We start from the raw sequence: 16149 nt of genomic DNA on the forward strand, positions 1-16149 counted from the left end.
ATACCTGCTTTCCACTTATAGCATGTGGGCAGAGGTGGGAAGAGGTCACCCAAGTCAGCTGGAATGAGGGGAGTTGGCTGGAAAGGTGACCAGGACAAGCTACTTCAACGAGGAAGAAGAGACCCCAGTGCTTGGAGAAGGCCTGATTGAGCAGTCCTGCATGCCCACCCACGACTGGCAGGAATAAAGACCCAGAAGAGCTAACGTGCAATGTATTTTCTAGTTCCAGGGTTGGCAAACTTTCTCTCTAATGGTGGGATGATAAACATTTTAGGCTTTTCAGACCAAGAGGCGACATCAGAGGGTATGTAGGTACAAGAGGGAAAAGTTCCCCCCGGAATTTTTTGGATAAAATTCAAAACTTTACTTAGGGATGCCAAAATGTAAACTTCATATAATGGTCATGTCCATAACTATTCTTCTTTTTATTTTTATATTTTTCAACTCTTTAAAAATGCAAAAACCATTCCTGGCTCAGGGCCATACCAAGACAGGTGGTGGTCGGATTTGGCTCACGCACATAACTTGCCAACCGGGGCAGCCCCGCCAGCGGTTGAGCGCCTGCCTTTGGCTCAGGGTGTGATCCTGGAGACCTGGGATCGAGTCCCGCGTCGGGCTCCCTGCATGGAGCCTGCTTCTCCCTCTGCCCGTGTCTCTGCCTCTCTCTCTTTGTGTCTCTCATGAATGAATAAATAAATAAAAAGAACTTGCCAACTGGCCCCTCAAAAGATGGGCTGGTGCTTAACGGTTCGGTTGCAGGGCTGCTCTCCCCCTGTGGGGACGCGAACGGGCCTGATCCGTTGTTGGCACCGGGGTTCCCGGCCCATCGCTACTCCTTCCCAGCCGGTGGTTCTGAGGAAAGTCCTGAACCTCCATGGACTTCAGTTTTCCGCGTCCCTCAAGCCCGACGAAGGCTCAGGCCGGGTGAGGAGATGCGGCTGCGTACAGCGTCCTGCGTACGCGGGAAACCCGGGGTAGAGGAGGGCCCGGGGCGCCGGAGCCGCTCCGAGGGCCGCGTGCCCGGCCGGGCTCCGGGGCGTTGCGCCCAGTGTAGCGGGCGGCCTGGGCGCGCGAGCCTGGGCGCGGGAGCCGACCCCATCCCGGCGGGCGCGGGGCGCACGGGGAGCCGACCCCATCCCGGCGGGCGCGGGGCGCACGGGGAGCCGACCCCATCCCGGGGGGCGCGGGGCGCACGGGGAGCCGACCCCATCCCGGCGGGCGCGGGGCGCACGGGGAGCCGACCCCATCCCGGCGGGCGCGGGGCGCACGGGGAGCCGACCCCATCCCGGGGGGCGCGGGGCGCACGGGGAGCCGACCCCATCCCGGCGGGCGCGGGGCGCACGGGGAGCCGACCCCATCCCGGCGGGCGCGGGGCGCACGGGGAGCCGACCCCATCCCGGCGGGCGCGGGGCGCACGGGGAGCCGACCCCATCCCGGCGGGCGCGGGGCGCAGGGGAGCCGAGCCGTCGGGGCAGCTCCGCTTGGTCGCGGTCCCCGCGGGGCCGGGCCCTCGAGGACGCGGCGCTGCGCCAGCCGCCCCCGCCCTTGGGGCCGCCCCGGGGGCGCGCGGGCTCGGCAGCGGAGGCCCTCCCTCGAGGCCCGGGCCGCCGCCGCCGCTGCCCTGCTCCCCGCCGGGCGGGGCGGGGGCTGGCGCTCGGGTGCGCCGGGGCTGCCGGCCAGTTGCGCAAGTTGCGCTCGGGCGGCTATAAGAGGGGCGGGCAGGCATGGAGCCCCGGAGGAGTCGCGGCGCCAGCAGCTGCGAGGTAAGGCCCGGGCGCGCTGCTCTCTCCCTCCCCGCCGGTCTTTCTCGGCCAGGCACCCCACCCCGAACGCCGGGGAAACTGAGGCGCGCGAGGGGGCGGGCAGATGGCTTGGTTCTGGACCTTGGCGGCTTCGAAGCAGGGTTCTGACGGGAGGGAAGGCAGCGGGGGATCTGGATTCGGGGCCGGGCTGTGCCGGTGCCCACGGAGCAGGAATCTGTGCCATGGAGCCAGCCGGGGTCCCGGGAGACTGGCAGAGCCCGCGGCCCAGCTGCTGAGATGCTGTGCAAATTGCCTCGAGCACATCCCCAAAGATCAGGGTACCCTGCCCCCATCCGGAGGCGGTAAAGTTGAGGGCGCTGGGGGTTCGGGGTGAGCGCTGGGTTCCTGAGGACTAGCTTTTGCTCCGCGGCTAAGATTTCGGGCGTCATTTTCCAGCGGGGGTCTTCATCTCTGGTGTCTGATTGCAAGGATTTGTATACGGCCAAAGCCTAGGAACGGAAGCTCTGCGGAGTAGAGGCGGAAAGAAAACTCAGGAAGAACCCCAAATGTCTCAGAGATTCTGACGAGTCTCACCACATCTGGCCTTCAAGCCAAGCGAACGGTCTTCTTCACGGTGGATGAAATTGGGGTTTTCTAAGGTGACAGAGCAGCAGGTCACGGAAGGGCCTACTGCATGTTTCCCAACTGTTACCGCCTCTCTAGTCCATACCGCAAATACCCGCTGTTGGCAGGTGGGCCCCAGGCCGAGTCCCCTCCTCTCCTGGCCTGGTTTACATTCACTGTGAGTGTGGTTGTCTTCCCATTCCAGTTTCTAGAGCTTCAAGATGGTGGCATTTTGGAATTGTGAATCCTTACTTACAGCTGGATCCAAGACAAGCGGCCTGCTTGTCATTTGAGAAGAGCAGTTTGGGAGAGGATGAAAGGCTTGATTTCTGCTAGAAGGGTGGTCTTTGGGGTGGGCAGGGCAGGGGGCAGATACTGGTAGGCACCGACCAAGGAGCATAGCTCCTTGCCTCCCCCTTGTAGGACCTAACCACTGTCATCCCTCTTAAGTTCCCCTGTAGAGTTCTGAGGTGGGCAGCAGTGAGCTGGGACTAGTGGGAGAGAGATACCCAATCTCTTTCCCACCAGGTTGGTCTGCAGAACCATAGTCGCTGCCATTCTAACGTCCTCATGTGCAGAGATGCCAAGCCAATCATTTCTCTCACTTAGGTAGGGGGAGAAGGCGAGAGAAAAACAGTGAATGTTTTTAGGTTCTTCCCTTTTCTAGCAATCGAGGACATTAGGCTGAGGGGAACGTTTCCATGTTGGCCAAAGGAGCGTCCTTCTCATATTTTGTACATCTTATGCCCAAAATAACTCTTCTTGGTATTTGGGGGAAATATTTTCCTCCCCCTCCGTTCCAGGAAATGGCTCCAAGCGCCAAGGACAGAGCCAGGGAGATTGCAAAGAATTCTTGCCTTTCAGCCACAGGCAGATGCCTTTCATGTCTGAGTGGCCTGTGCAGGGTGTGGAGGTGGCCACTTGGGAGAGCTCTACTCACAGACCCAGTCATTGTCCCCCGCTCCAGCCTAGATGTCACCCAAGGGGATGAGGGGGTCCGGGAGAGAGATAGGGCTTCAGGGAAGTGGAGTCCTTGGGAGGTATGCATCCATGAACAGCATGCGTGTGATTTAAAGGAAAATTGAGCCAAATTGTCTTGCAGTCAATCAGTAGACCCTGTCCTTCCCAGCAGTAGGGTTCCGTGGCAGCAGCTCCATTCTGGCCTGCCAGCCCAGAGCCTTGAAATTCTACTTTGTCCACACAGTTGTCTTAGAGAAATAGAAAGAGGTTGTTTCTGCTTAAAAACAGCACACCTGATGCCTGGGCTCAGGGAGTTCTTTGCGCTTATTCTGTGTGTGACAACAGATGTGCAAACTGCATTTTACAAGCTTTCCTGCTCAGTTTGTCAGTATCCCCCCTGCTCCGCCCCAGAACTGGATTCGTGCTCAGTGCCAATGCCGACATCTCACTGATTTCATTGAAGATTTCATCCCCACCTGTGCGCACATTGTGTTTGTAGTCTGGGGATGCACTGGGCTGGGGAGGAGTGCAAAGGCGGGGGCTACAGAGAAGAAAAGAGGGAGAGGGGTCTCTGAGGAGGGCAGGAGGCCCAGAGCAGCTGGAGCCAGGCTGATGAGTGGAACTAAGGAAGCTGAAAGGAATGGAGATCCACATGGTGCTGGAGGACACATAAAAGGTGCAGGAAGCCAACCAAGAGACCCGTTAAAGGGAGATATGGAAGCCAAAGTGACTTCTATCATTAAGAAAGTTTCCGGGATCCCTGGGTGGCGCAGCGGTTTGGCGCCTGCCTTTGGCCCAGGGCGCGATCCTGGAGACCCGGGATCGAATCCCACATCAGGCTACCGGTGCATGGAGCCTGCTTCTCCCTCTGCCTGCGTCTCTGCCTCTCTCTCTTTCTCTCTGTATGACTATCATAAATAAATTTAAAAAAAAAAAAATTTATCATTAAGAAAGTTTCCTAGGGGGGTGCCTGGGGTGGCTCAGTGAGTTAAGCATCTGCCTTCAGCTCAGGTCACGGTCTCGGGGTCCTGGGATGGAGCCCTGCATTGAGTTCCTTGTTCAGCAGGGAATCTGCTTCTCTCTCTCCCCCTCTCCCTCTGTGCACTCTCTCTCTCTCCTCTTTCTCTCTCTCTCTCCTCTTTCTCTCTCTCTCTAATTAATAAATAAGATCTTTTAAAAAATAATTTCCTAGGGATTCCTGCTGGGCAAAAGTGAATTCTACGATGTGACTTTGAGACAGGCGCAGGTGAACCACAGTAGAGGTAGGTTAACCTGGTTAGACAATGAAGATCAGAGATGGGAAATATTTTATTTATTTCAACAATTATTTAATGAGTATCTGCTGTGTGCCAGGCCCTCGGGAAATGCTGGAACAAGTAGCATGTCCCCGACTCCTGCACCTGGAAGACATCACTAGTTGATGGAGGTACCCTCTCGCCTCTGAGGAACTTCAGGGCCGCCTCCACACAGTGCTCCAGGTAGCTGCTAAAAATTGATCAGAGTTGACACTGGAAACCCATGTGTTATCCCTGATGAGGATCAGATCTGAGGGTGGTTTATGAGGAGTACGAAGACTATAACCCCCACAGCCACACTCTGGCTGCTGGTTAAGTAGGTTAACATTTCTGAAACAAGGCTTTCAGTTGCAAATAAGAGAAAACCACTCATGCTAGCTCAGTGTGTCAAACAACATATTGCAACCCACATTTAAAAAACAGAACTCGAAAAAAAAAAAATTAAAAAATAAATAAATAAATAAATAAAAATAAAAAACAGAACTCGGGGATCCCTGGGTGGCACAGCAGTTTGGCGCCTGCCTTTGGCCCAGGGCGTGATCCTGGAGACCCGGGATCGAATCCCACGTCGGGCTCCCGGTGCATGGAGCCTGCTTCTCCCTCTGCCTGTGTCTCTGCCTCTCCCTCTCTCTCTCTCTCTCTCTCTGTATGACTATCATAAATTTAAAAAATAAAATAAAATAAAATAAAATAAAATAAAATAAAATAAAATAAAAAACAGAACTCTTAGGAGTATATCATTCACAGTAAGTGAATTTGATTTCTTGACATTTGTTCCTCTTACTTGTGTTTATCTATATATCCCCTGGATTAAAAAATATAATCAGAGAGCTGAAACGTACTCGAGTCTATGTGGAAGAGTATCTCACAGTGGAGGCTAAGGACAGGGAGGGTCCAGAACCAACAAGGTGAGGAACCAGAAAGAAGGTTCAGGAAGGAGCATAGGCACTAACTGTAACCCACCTGTTACAGGATGAACTCTGGTCTTTCTCAGCTATTCCATGCACATGAGGGCAATCGCAGCTAACCTGGAGCTTCTGAGCCCTCAACAGAGACAAACTGGGCTCTCTGAAGCCCTACTTTCCCTGTTAACTTCTGGCACTTTCAACCAGAAGACATGGGACTTTGGATAGCTCTAGGCTAGCAGTCCCCACCAGCAAATGGCTCTGTGACCCTAAGCTCTCCTTGCCCCCCACTGCCTTCATCAGAAGGCAGGCCTGACCTTGGCCCAGCAAACCATCCAGCCTGGATCTAGAGAAGCACACCCCCTATCTTGGCATAGAGGCTGGTCTGCCTCATTTCCTAGGACCAGAGTGAAGGTGAAGGAGGTCATATCTGGAGGCCAGCAGCTTCTTGGGGAAAGGAAGGGGTGAGCTTGTCTGTGGTGAAGGCAGAGGTGAGGGGGCCTTCATAGAAGTGGGGCAGGGTTGGGGGGGTCAGCTAAAGATGAATAGAGGTAGGGCTGGCACCCAGGCCCCAGGTGAACCTGGGCAGTGGAAACTGTGGTGGCATGGAAAGTGTGGTTATGTGCACCTCTCCTCTTGGCCTTGGAACTGTTGGAACTGTTTTCTATGGTGACATTTCCTTTTCTAGTGCTGCCCTGGGAGGCTCCATTTTCTGGTTTTTCTCCTTTCTTCTCCAGTGCACCCAGTATAGGGGAATAGTAGGGGATGCTGGTAAAGATGATGGGGAGTGGCAGGGTCTTAATTAGGGAGAGGGAAAGTGGCAGTGAAAGCTGGTGAACAGGAAGTCCAGAGGAAGAGCAGGGCGCCAGCAGAGTGAAGGGGAGGCCTTGGCCAGTGTGCAAGCCACCCATTGGTACCCCCAGAGGTACCCATCTCCCTCCCCAGGCCCCGCTTGAATAATGGGCAGAGAGAAATAAAGGAGACAGGATGTTGTATTCACATGTCAACAGTTCACCTTTTAACTCTCAGACAATGACAGCTCCTAAATGTTCAAAACCATTTTGGAAACTTCTAGAGAGAAAAGGTTTTGCAGTCCAGGCAGCTGGCTGACAATCACCTTTGTCCTCCCTGTTCCTCCCACCTTGGCTCTTTCCACCTGGGCACTGCTGGGTCTACTTGTGTGGCCCTGTTTTTCTGAATGTGACTCCCAATCCCAGCTGTCAGCTGGATAGGTCTGCCTGAGGTTCCACCAGCCGTAACCAGCAAATCAAGCAAAACTGAGCAAATCAGTGGTGTTGCAACTCCCTCCCCGTGCCTTTGCCAATCTCCATCTCCATCCTACTTGTCACCTGGGCTGAAAGCATTAGCCTGGGAACGGTCAGAGCTCCTCACTTCCATGAAAGAAGCCTAGCCTCCTTACTCGGCACTCGGGGCCCAAGCCCTCCCCACCTCCTGGCCCATCACACTTCTCATGCAGGCTGTGAGCCACCGTGTTCTGAGCTCACAGGGGTTCTTCAGCCTCTGAGCTCTCGGCTGGGCTGCTCCTCTCCTCCACTTTCACAAACCCAATTCCTCCTGACTCTTATGGCTCTTATGAAATGCCACCTCCTCCAAGACACCTCCTTGATTCCTTAGCTGGAAATAGTGGTGATAACAGCTAAGGTGTATTGGGGTTGGCCATATGCCAGGCAAGGAGTTAGCACTTTGCACACATTACCTCATTTCATCCACAGGACAGCCTCAAGTGGGAATGACAGTTTGTATCATTCCCATTTTATAGCTGAGAAAATTGAGTGTGAGAGAGTTTGGCAAACTTGCCCAAGGTCCTGAACTCCAACTCAAGCAGAGTTCTGCTGAACTCTAGAGCTCATAATTTTACACACGTCTCCCTCCCCTGAGTTACCCTGGGCATGCTGTCTGTTTAAACATTCTTCCTTGAGTTACAGCTAATTATGCAAACTGGTTGTTCAAGAGAACAGTTTTGTTCTTTACTTTTGTCTCTAACAAATAATATGTGTTAATAGTTGACAACATTAAATACTGCAGTGTATTCCCTGGGCTTCTGAGAAAACCAGCAGTCTTCAGCCTTGTCCCTTCCTAGTCCCAATTCCCACCCTCCTGTGATTTCATCTTTGTACGTGGCCCACAGTGAGCGATTAGTACACATTAGCTGTCAACCAGCTGCTATCCATTGAGTAACTATTATGTGTCAGGCGCTGTGCTTAGTGAAGTTGTAGTTGCTGTCTTGAATTATCCCTCCCCTCTCTGGTCCCTAAATTCTGCTCTTGCCAGCCATCTTCTTGGGCCACAGCCAGGCCCCACCCAGGTACTCAGGTGAACCCAGGAACACTCAACATCCACTTTGTCCTGATGCCCATGTCCAGGCATATAAATCAACTAGCATTAAGTTTGGTTGCATTTAGCAGAGACCCAAAATAACAGTGGGTTAACCAAGACAGAGGTTATGTCTCTCTCACACACATAGCACAAGTCCGGGTGGGGAGTGGGGGCAGTCTGCGGCCAGTATGTCACTCAGCTCCACAAAGTCCTCAGGGACCTGGTCTCCAGCTCTCTAGCCCACCCTTCGTAAGGTGATCCAAGATGACACCAAAACCCCGGCTACCACGCCTGCAGCTCAGGCATGGGATGGGGGAAGGGATGAAAAAGGAAGAGGCAGAGGCACACAACCCAAGAGCTGCCACACAGCACCCATGCTGATACTTAATGGCCAGACTTTAGTGGCATAGCCAAACCTAGTTGGGGGAAGCTGAGAAGTGTAGTATTTATTCTCGATGGCACATCACCATCTAAACTTGGATATTCTATTACTTGGGAAGAAGGAAAGAATAGATATTGGAGACAACTAGCTGCTTCTACTAAAAGGGTTTGATGTGTTGATGTGTTTGTGTATGTGATGTGTGTTGTGTATGCAAGCACATGTGTGTGTTGGTGGGCCACGTTCTCTCCTCCACTTGGATCTCAGATGGACTTGGTATGGATTCTCTATGGAATTCCCCTAAATCTGGCCTCCTCCTCTTAGGCAGATTTACCAGCAGCTTCTCAGTTCCACATTTCAAGGAACTACAATGTATTTTCTGCATCCACTGAAGCATATTATCAGCGGTGATAGAGGGGCTTGTAAAACTGTTTTCCCGCTCAGATGTTACATGGTGGCCATTATGTGAGAGCGACTATGAGCAGAGTTAATCTGGTAATAAATTCTCTCGGGAAGGAGGGTGTCATTGCCCAAGAATCCTAGAAAAGGGTACCATTCAATCTTGTGCTGCAGGGGGAACACCCAGAAATACCAGGCACCCTGTTGAGAATGCCCAAGGGAGGCAACGGGCCAAATGCTAGATTTGGGGTTGGCTACAGGCAATGTTACCCCAGTGTTTCAAGCCCTGCCCAGTAACCACACAATTCCCAAACTGCTGACCTCCCCCATCCCCTGCCCTTCGGCACAAAAACGCACAACAGGCAGAGGGTTGACAGGTTCATCTCATTTACCCTTTAGAGCCAGGTGGTGTTATTAATTTCATTTCACTAATGGGAACAGATTCTGTAAGGAAGTTAAGAATTTGCCTAAGGACTCACTGAAACCCTGGGACCTAACCATTATACTTTCCACCTTTGCTAGGGCTTCATGGAATCATACTGGGGATTAGTTCTATTTAACTCCATTCCAAAAACCTTTGGTGGAAATGTTTACACACATAATCAGTAGTTAATAGAGGGAGCTTCCACTTTTTAAGAGAGAAAACAAGCATAGAAACATCTGATGTGCCTCCTCCGGAATTACATAGGATATTTTCATATTCGAAGTCGATGTGGGGGTGCAATCGCATAGCATCAGCCTAGAGCAAGGTATTTGTTTCCAAAGGCCATGGTCCCAGGAGGTATCTTGTTGAGCATTGGGGTGGTTTGTAATTTGGGGCTCTCCTTAGAGGCTGGAGAAACTGTAGGGTGGGTAGAAAGCACCCCAGCCTTTCTGGGTTAAGCAGAAGCCTGACTCTGCCACTCGCTTGTTTGGAAAAGTTAACACATTTTCTTGACCCTCCTCTTCCCCCTTTTTATAAATTTCTCAGATTAAAAGCATACCTTTGGGGCACCTGGATGGCTCGGTGGTTGAGCATCTGCCTTTGGCTCAGGTCATGATCCCGGGGTCCTGGGATGGAGCCCTGCATCAGGCTCCCTTCAGGGAGCCTGCTTCTCCCTCTCCCTCTGCCCCTCCCCCTTGCCTGTGCTCCTTCTTTTAATAAATAAATAAAATTTTAAAAACAAAAGCATGCCTTTGATCAAGCCTTATAAATAATATATAAATAGTTTATTTCTATTAAATTGCCAGAATATGAATTATACTAATATTGCCACCTGTGGACAGAAACTGTATTATCTGTTTTTATTAAGACCCAGATGAGACAAAACATAAAAAGCAGAGATTAACTCTTTTGCCTTCTCCAGAACCTTCATGCTAATATTTACTTACATTTGATTATTATTTCAGGCTCATGCACACAACCTTAGCATGGATCACAGACTCGCATACATTTAACTTTATTACCTTTTGTCTTATGTATCTCATTAAAACTTTGCTGCTTATTCAAGGATCTGCATATTATTAATATTAGAATTCATTGTTCCATGACTTTGAAAGTGTCAAACATTCTGGATGAACACGTTATAGTCTCTTCTGCCTCCATGCCTTTAAACCAACGGTTTTCTGGCCTCTTGTGGCAACCACTCTCCATTCTTACTAACCCATACTGGGTTTTTAATACCCAGCTCAGGTGACACCTCTTTCAGGGAGCCCCCTTTGTACTCCTGTGACATCTTGCACTTGTTCTTCTTGTGAAGTTTATTCTTCCTGTATTGGAATGGTCTGCTTACCTGTTTATCTCTCTTATTAACGCATAAGTGGGGCATCTGGGTGGTTCAGTGGTTGAGCTTCTGCCTTTGGCTCAGGCTGTGATTCCAGGGTCCTTGGATCAAGTCCTGCATCAGGCTCCCCATGGGGATCCTACTTCTCCCTCTGCCTATGTCTCTGCCTCTCTGTGTCTCTCATGAATAAATAAGTAAAATCGTAAAAAAAAAAAAAAAAAAAAAAGCATAAGCAACCTGAGAGTAGAGAGCATCTGTTGTTCACGATTATATCCTTGGTGCCTGGCACTGTATCTGACACATTAGCAGATCTTCCGCCAGTGCTGGCTGCATTCAGGCTCCCAGTAGGAGAGAAAGGAAGTAATAAAACCAGTGATAAACGCCATCACAGAGGTATCGGTAGGCTGCCATGGGAGAGTAATGGAGACGGCAAGTAACATAATCTCTAGTAATAAGGATAGTAATATAGTACATTTCACAACACCTTTAAAGCTCTTGCACATACATTGCCTCATTTGATCCTCATAAAAGTCTAGAGATAGGTATATTGCAGGAGATGAAGGTGGAGTTTTTAGTGGTTTTGTGATCTGTTTAAAGTCAGGCAGCTATTAAATGGCTGGATTCAGACCAGACCTTAAAAGCCCATCTCTTCCTCACAGCTTGCAATAAAGTCATACCACGACGTCCATTCACTCATGCACTGGCTTACTGCTCTGTGGTCTATTCCACATCACTTTGTTGTTTATTTGGTCAGGTCTTACTTCCCCACGGACATGCATTTCATTAATGTAATTCTAGATAACAAATTGTCTTTGACACTGAGGAGATGATTGCTATGGCAGAAGGCAAGTCTCATTTTTATCCACATCCGATGATGAGGTTGGTAACAGGACTTATGGGTATTTTCTGAGATACCAGCAACCTGCCATGTGTGGTTCCTTCTGTTTTCAGGCCCAAGAAGCACAGCCGGGGAAGGAAAATGCGTTGTGGACCTCTGTGCCGATTCCTGTGGCTTTGGCCCTATCTGTCCTGTGTTGAAGCTGTGCCAATCCGAAAAGTCCAGGATGACACCAAAACCCTCATCAAGACGATTGTCGCCAGGATCAATGACATTTCACACACGGTAGGGAGGGTCTGGGAGACAAAGTAGAACCAAGACCAGCCCTTGGGGAAACCAGGACCTCAGATGGTAGTTGAGGCCTGTGCAGCCACATATAGGGGCAATGGTGGCCTTGACACCTCCCCGTGGTACGAACAGCAGCCTTTTCTCTTCCTCTCTCTCCATCTCCCACCTTCTCCCTCTCCTTCCTCTCTGATGCAAGTCCTAGTGCCTAGGACCAGAGAGAGCCATAAGGGTCCTTGTGTCCCACTGGCAGGTGACAGACTCCTAGTTGCATCCCCTCTAGGCCTCTATCACATCTCTAGAATGTACTCATCGTTGGGCATTCTTCCTAGATGAACTCTGGCCCTGTGAAGCTTCTCCCTGTTACTGTTAGTCCTGGGGTCCACAGGCCTAGACCTTCAGCCATTTCCCAGATGACAGCTGTATTTGGAATTAGGAAGACCAAATGTGAATCTTCATGCTTCTGTTCTCTATCTGTAAAATCTTAAACTAATTCCTTAATGTCTTGAAGCCTCAGTTTCCATAGCCTGATAGTGGGACTATCATAAGGGACTTCACAAGATTGTTAGGAGATTCAGTTAGTTAAAGCAAGTGATCTCCCCTCACCCACCCTAACAGAACCAGAACACAGCATGCCCTCATTAAAAGTTTAGTTGTGGTTTTTAGTAGCCCCTGGTCTTAAAAGCCTGCTTGCTCACCCAGCACGGATCAATCTAGAGATTTCCACATCTCCTGCCCATTATGGATGTCTGACAGTGGCCTTGGGCAGCCAGGAAGAAGTTAGGTGGCCAGAAGCAGAGACAGCTCAGAACTAGATAAGAGCCTTGGGCATTTTAAGAGAGAAGTCTATGAGTCTCCTTGCTTTCATGGGGCCACGCATGATAGGTCCAGAGTGTCCCAGCTTGGGTGGTGCAGAGAGTGAGTGCCACAGGCAGTGGAGAAGGGGAGAACTCCTGGTAACCAGTGTTACTGGAGCAGAGGAGTGAGATGGGACACTCTTTGGCGGGGGTGGGGGTGGGGGTGGAGGAGGTCCAGCCTTGACTCCTGAGGGGGTAGGAGGCCTTGGAGAACCTGACTGGGAGCAAGGAATCCTCTGGGGGCAAAAGAGGGTGATGATGTCTGGGGAAGGGGCACTTCAGGAGGACCTCAGTGCCTGGGGAAGAGACTTCACTAAGTAAGAATCAGGCCTCATGGCTGGGTCTACAGCAGAGGCCATTTCCAGGAGAGAACCACCTGCGAGGATTGGTCTGGAAGGGGAAGGCAGGGTGATTTGGGAAGAGTAGGAGTACAGAAGTCCAGGAAACAGCTTGGAAGCTTGGCAGCCCCTGGGGCACAAGAAACAAGGGCCTGGGCCAGGGTGGTGAGGAAGGAGGAGAGGAGGCAAGCAAGAGAGCGGACCTCCACGCTCATGGGAGAGGCCGACATCTTGCAGAACCGACTTGTCTGAGATCCTGCTCTCCCTTTTCCTCTGGCCCAGCAGTCTGTCTCCTCCAAACAGAGGGTCGCTGGTCTGGACTTCATTCCTGGGCTCCAACCAGTCCTGAGTTTGTCCAAGATGGACCAGACGTTGGCCATCTACCAACAGATCCTCACCAGTCTGCATTCCAGAAATGTGGTCCAAATATCTAATGACCTGGAGAACCTCCGGGACCTTCTCCACCTGCTGGCCTCCTCCAAGAGCTGCCCCTTGCCCCGGGCCAGGGGCCTGGAGACCTTTGAGAGCCTGGGCGGCGTCCTGGAAGCCTCACTCTACTCCACAGAGGTGGTGGCTCTGAGCAGACTGCAGGCGGCCCTCCAGGACATGCTTCGGCGGCTGGACCTCAGCCCTGGGTGCTGAGACCTTGAAGGCTTCTCTTCCCCAAGTCGAGGAGAGAACCTGGGCTCCCAGGGGTCTCCAGGAGAGAGACCGTATGGGTGTCCTTTATCCTGGCCCCTAGCCATTTCTCTCTCACACCATGGAGCCACTCTTCCAAAGGCATAAGCCTCCACGGCACAAAACCAAAGATAAGAATGCGGGATTCCATGCTCACCGGGAAGGGGGACCCATCTGGCAAACAGTGACCTGCATCTGTGGTTCTCACAAAAGGCTTCCTTCCTGTGCCACCTCCCCCCTCACTGCATGCTTCAGCGTGACCTGGGGTGATTTCAGGAGGCACCCGCTGAGCCTTTGGACCATCAAGCGAGGTTCTGTCTGAGAATTCTGGGAGCACCATGAAAGCTACATCCACATAGCTGCAAACTCCCAAGCAACACATTATTTATTATGCATTTTATTCTGGATGGATTTAAAGCAAAACATCAGCCTTTCCAGGCTCTTTGGAGCCAGCCAGAGCTAGGGATGCTATTTCCAATCCCATCAGTGGGCCTGGCTGAGGCAAACCCATTTCTAGTGACTTGAGGGCTCTCAAGTTAGTTCTTTGGTAACTGGCTATGTTTCTACTGTGACGGATGTTAAATTACAGTGTTCGCAATGGCATTGCCCTGAGCTGATCTCCAAGGACCAGGTTATTTCAAAAAGAAGATGAATTTTGTCATGTGTGATATATAGATCTGTGTACCTGGAGGTAGGAGAACGTGTTAGCGGGAAGGGGAAGGATCCAGGATGTATTTTTTGAATTACATTTGTGCGATGGGCTCTTCGAATGGAGGGGGGTTCATTTTCTCATCTCTGCAACCACTTAGTGTGGTTTTCATGAGAATAACAAAGGATATGACTCCTTGAACAGGGGTTGTGGGGTTTTGCCAGCCGCCCACGGGGGTGGGGGGGGTGGGGGGGGGTGGGGGGGAGTGGCACTGACGACTGTTTACTGGGGCAGTTGTGAGCACTGGCCTTCTCCAATTGCTGGAGACAGGTCTTTCTTATCAGGGAATGAGGATCCCTCACTGGAGGTGGTGATCCCCAGAGCAGGGGTCCTTGGTATGGGCCTTGGAATGGTCTAGGGATGATCCCACACTGGATTTGTAACATGGCAGTACCCCTACTTGGGATTTGCATGCCAAATTGTGGTTCTCATCTGACTGGCTCACCCAAACAAGACCATGTTTCCCTCTCATTCAGGGTAGATTTATACTCCAGAGGGGAAGTTCTGGGGCTTTACCAAATAGTCCCAAGACCTGGGCTGGCACTGGTGAGTGCTGGGCCACCAGGAATGCCCTTCCCACCAGAGGTCACGTTTGGTGGGATGAACAAGGAGGCTTGGGTTTTCCACCATCCTGCCACTATGATGAGGCCATCATACTCTAGGTGGTGGATCTGTCCAAGGAAATTTGAATCAAAGCTATTAACTTTAAGACCGAGCACCTACTTTGTGCTCAGTCCTGATTGGTGCTATGGGCTAGAGAAGCTCACCAAGTAAATGTTAAAATCCAGCCTTACCCTCAGGGACCTTGCATTCCAGATGGTAAAAATGCCACACACCAGCATGCAAAGGCTGACCTCGCACCATGGCAACTGAGCAGCTGAACCAGCGTACTCCGCAGCGGGCGGAAATGCTGAACTGAGAGTGTCAGTGCTCAGGGGCCCACAGGCTAACCCTGCTCCCACTTTGTAGCATTTTTGCTTTTCAGGGCACGGCAGCATTTATTACTGTGTAGCCACATCCCTCTGAAGCAGCAGCATAGCTGACAATTAAAAAATAAGAACTAAGAACATACCTAAGACCATAGGTATGGCAAACAAGTAGCAGGGCCGAGACTAGAGTTCAGGACCTCTGACTCCCAGAGTGTCCCGGGAGCCAGGTAATGCTCCCTGGAGGTGCAAATAGGGTTGGGCAGGGGAGACCAGAAGTGCTTACAGGGAGAGAGGACTTGGAGGTGATTTTGCAGGAGGTGAGGGATGTGAATTGCCTGAATGGTGGAGGCTATTTTGTTCGTGCTGAGACACCTGGGTGAAGGTATGTGCAGTCAGTTATAAAGAAAGGCTAACAAAGGCAAGGCAGAAGGGAAAGTGACATGTTGAAGAGGTCTTCAGTGGTCAAAGAAATTTGATATCAGAAGGGTCAAGAATTGAAAGTTCTAGAACAGAGATTCATGAGATAGAGAGAGTAAGACCCATTCTGGAGAGTATGACCTAGATAATCATTACCACCCAGCCAGGCTGGGATCTTTTAAGCCTTTCACTTACCCAAACCTGGCACCATGGCTCATTCTCAGAGTGTGAAAGTTCCAAAATGTAAATGAATGTCTTTTTTTGTAACTTAAAAAAATTTTTTCTTGTTAAAAAAAAAAGTCAAATAAATTAACTTTGCCCCCTGGTCTTTGTTTTCTGTCACCCTTTGTGGAGGGGCTTTAGAAGAGCTATTTGTGTGTGACAGGGCAAGGCCTGGCTGGCCTCCCTCCCTCACCAGGGTCAGCTCTGCCCAGGCTTGGCCACAGCCGGCCACCAGTTATTCAGGCTAAAGGATTCCCCCAAAGCACAGAGCTGGCAAAATGAGCACATTCTGCCCCAGAGGCACAGTGTGGTCTGCAAATCAGCCTTGAGAAGCACCAAATTACTTTAAAAAAAAAGAATAACAAGGAAAAATCTGGCAAGCAAACAACAACATGAAGCCCAACAGCAGACCCAACCAGGTGCACAGGCTTGAAAAGACAACTTATCTCGTTGCAGGCACAGAGCACAGACA

At 51.1% G+C, this 16149-nt stretch overlaps 1 protein-coding gene across 3 annotated transcripts; it reads left to right on the forward strand.

The window, feature by feature from the left end:
* The first annotated feature begins 1667 nt into the window (after positions 1 to 1667).
* On the forward strand, positions 1668 to 15781 carry LOC121474854 (leptin). 3 transcript variants are annotated; one of them, XM_041727983.1, is made up of 4 exons: positions 4471 to 4588; positions 4680 to 4804; positions 11356 to 11527; positions 13005 to 15781. In XM_041727983.1, the coding sequence occupies exons 3-4, from the start codon at positions 11384 to 11386 to the stop codon at positions 13362 to 13364; spliced, it is 504 nt and encodes a 167-aa protein (XP_041583917.1). In that variant the 5' UTR covers positions 4471 to 4588; positions 4680 to 4804; positions 11356 to 11383; the 3' UTR covers positions 13365 to 15781. The 3 variants fall into 3 exon arrangements, with proteins under 3 accessions (XP_041583918.1, XP_041583917.1, XP_041583919.1); XM_041727984.1 differs by lacking the exons at positions 4471 to 4588; positions 4680 to 4804 and adding an exon at positions 1668 to 1763; XM_041727985.1 differs by lacking the exon at positions 4471 to 4588 and having other exon boundaries at positions 4674 to 4804; positions 13008 to 15781.
* Positions 15782 to 16149: the final 368 nt, after the last annotated feature.

Source organism: Vulpes lagopus, chromosome 13 (assembly GCF_018345385.1).
Source record: "Vulpes lagopus strain Blue_001 chromosome 13, ASM1834538v1, whole genome shotgun sequence".
Lineage (NCBI taxonomy): Eukaryota > Metazoa > Chordata > Mammalia > Carnivora > Canidae > Vulpes > Vulpes lagopus.

Bases quoted from the DNA above. Each gene is read 5' to 3' on its own strand.
- LOC121474854 (XM_041727984.1), top strand. From the start codon at position 11,384: ATGCGTTGTGGACCTCTGTGCCGATTCCTGTGGCTTTGGCCCTATCTG. The intron at 11,528-13,004 runs GTAGGGAGGGTC...CCTCTGGCCCAG, and splicing joins TCAATGACATTTCACACACG to CAGTCTGTCTCCTCCAAACA.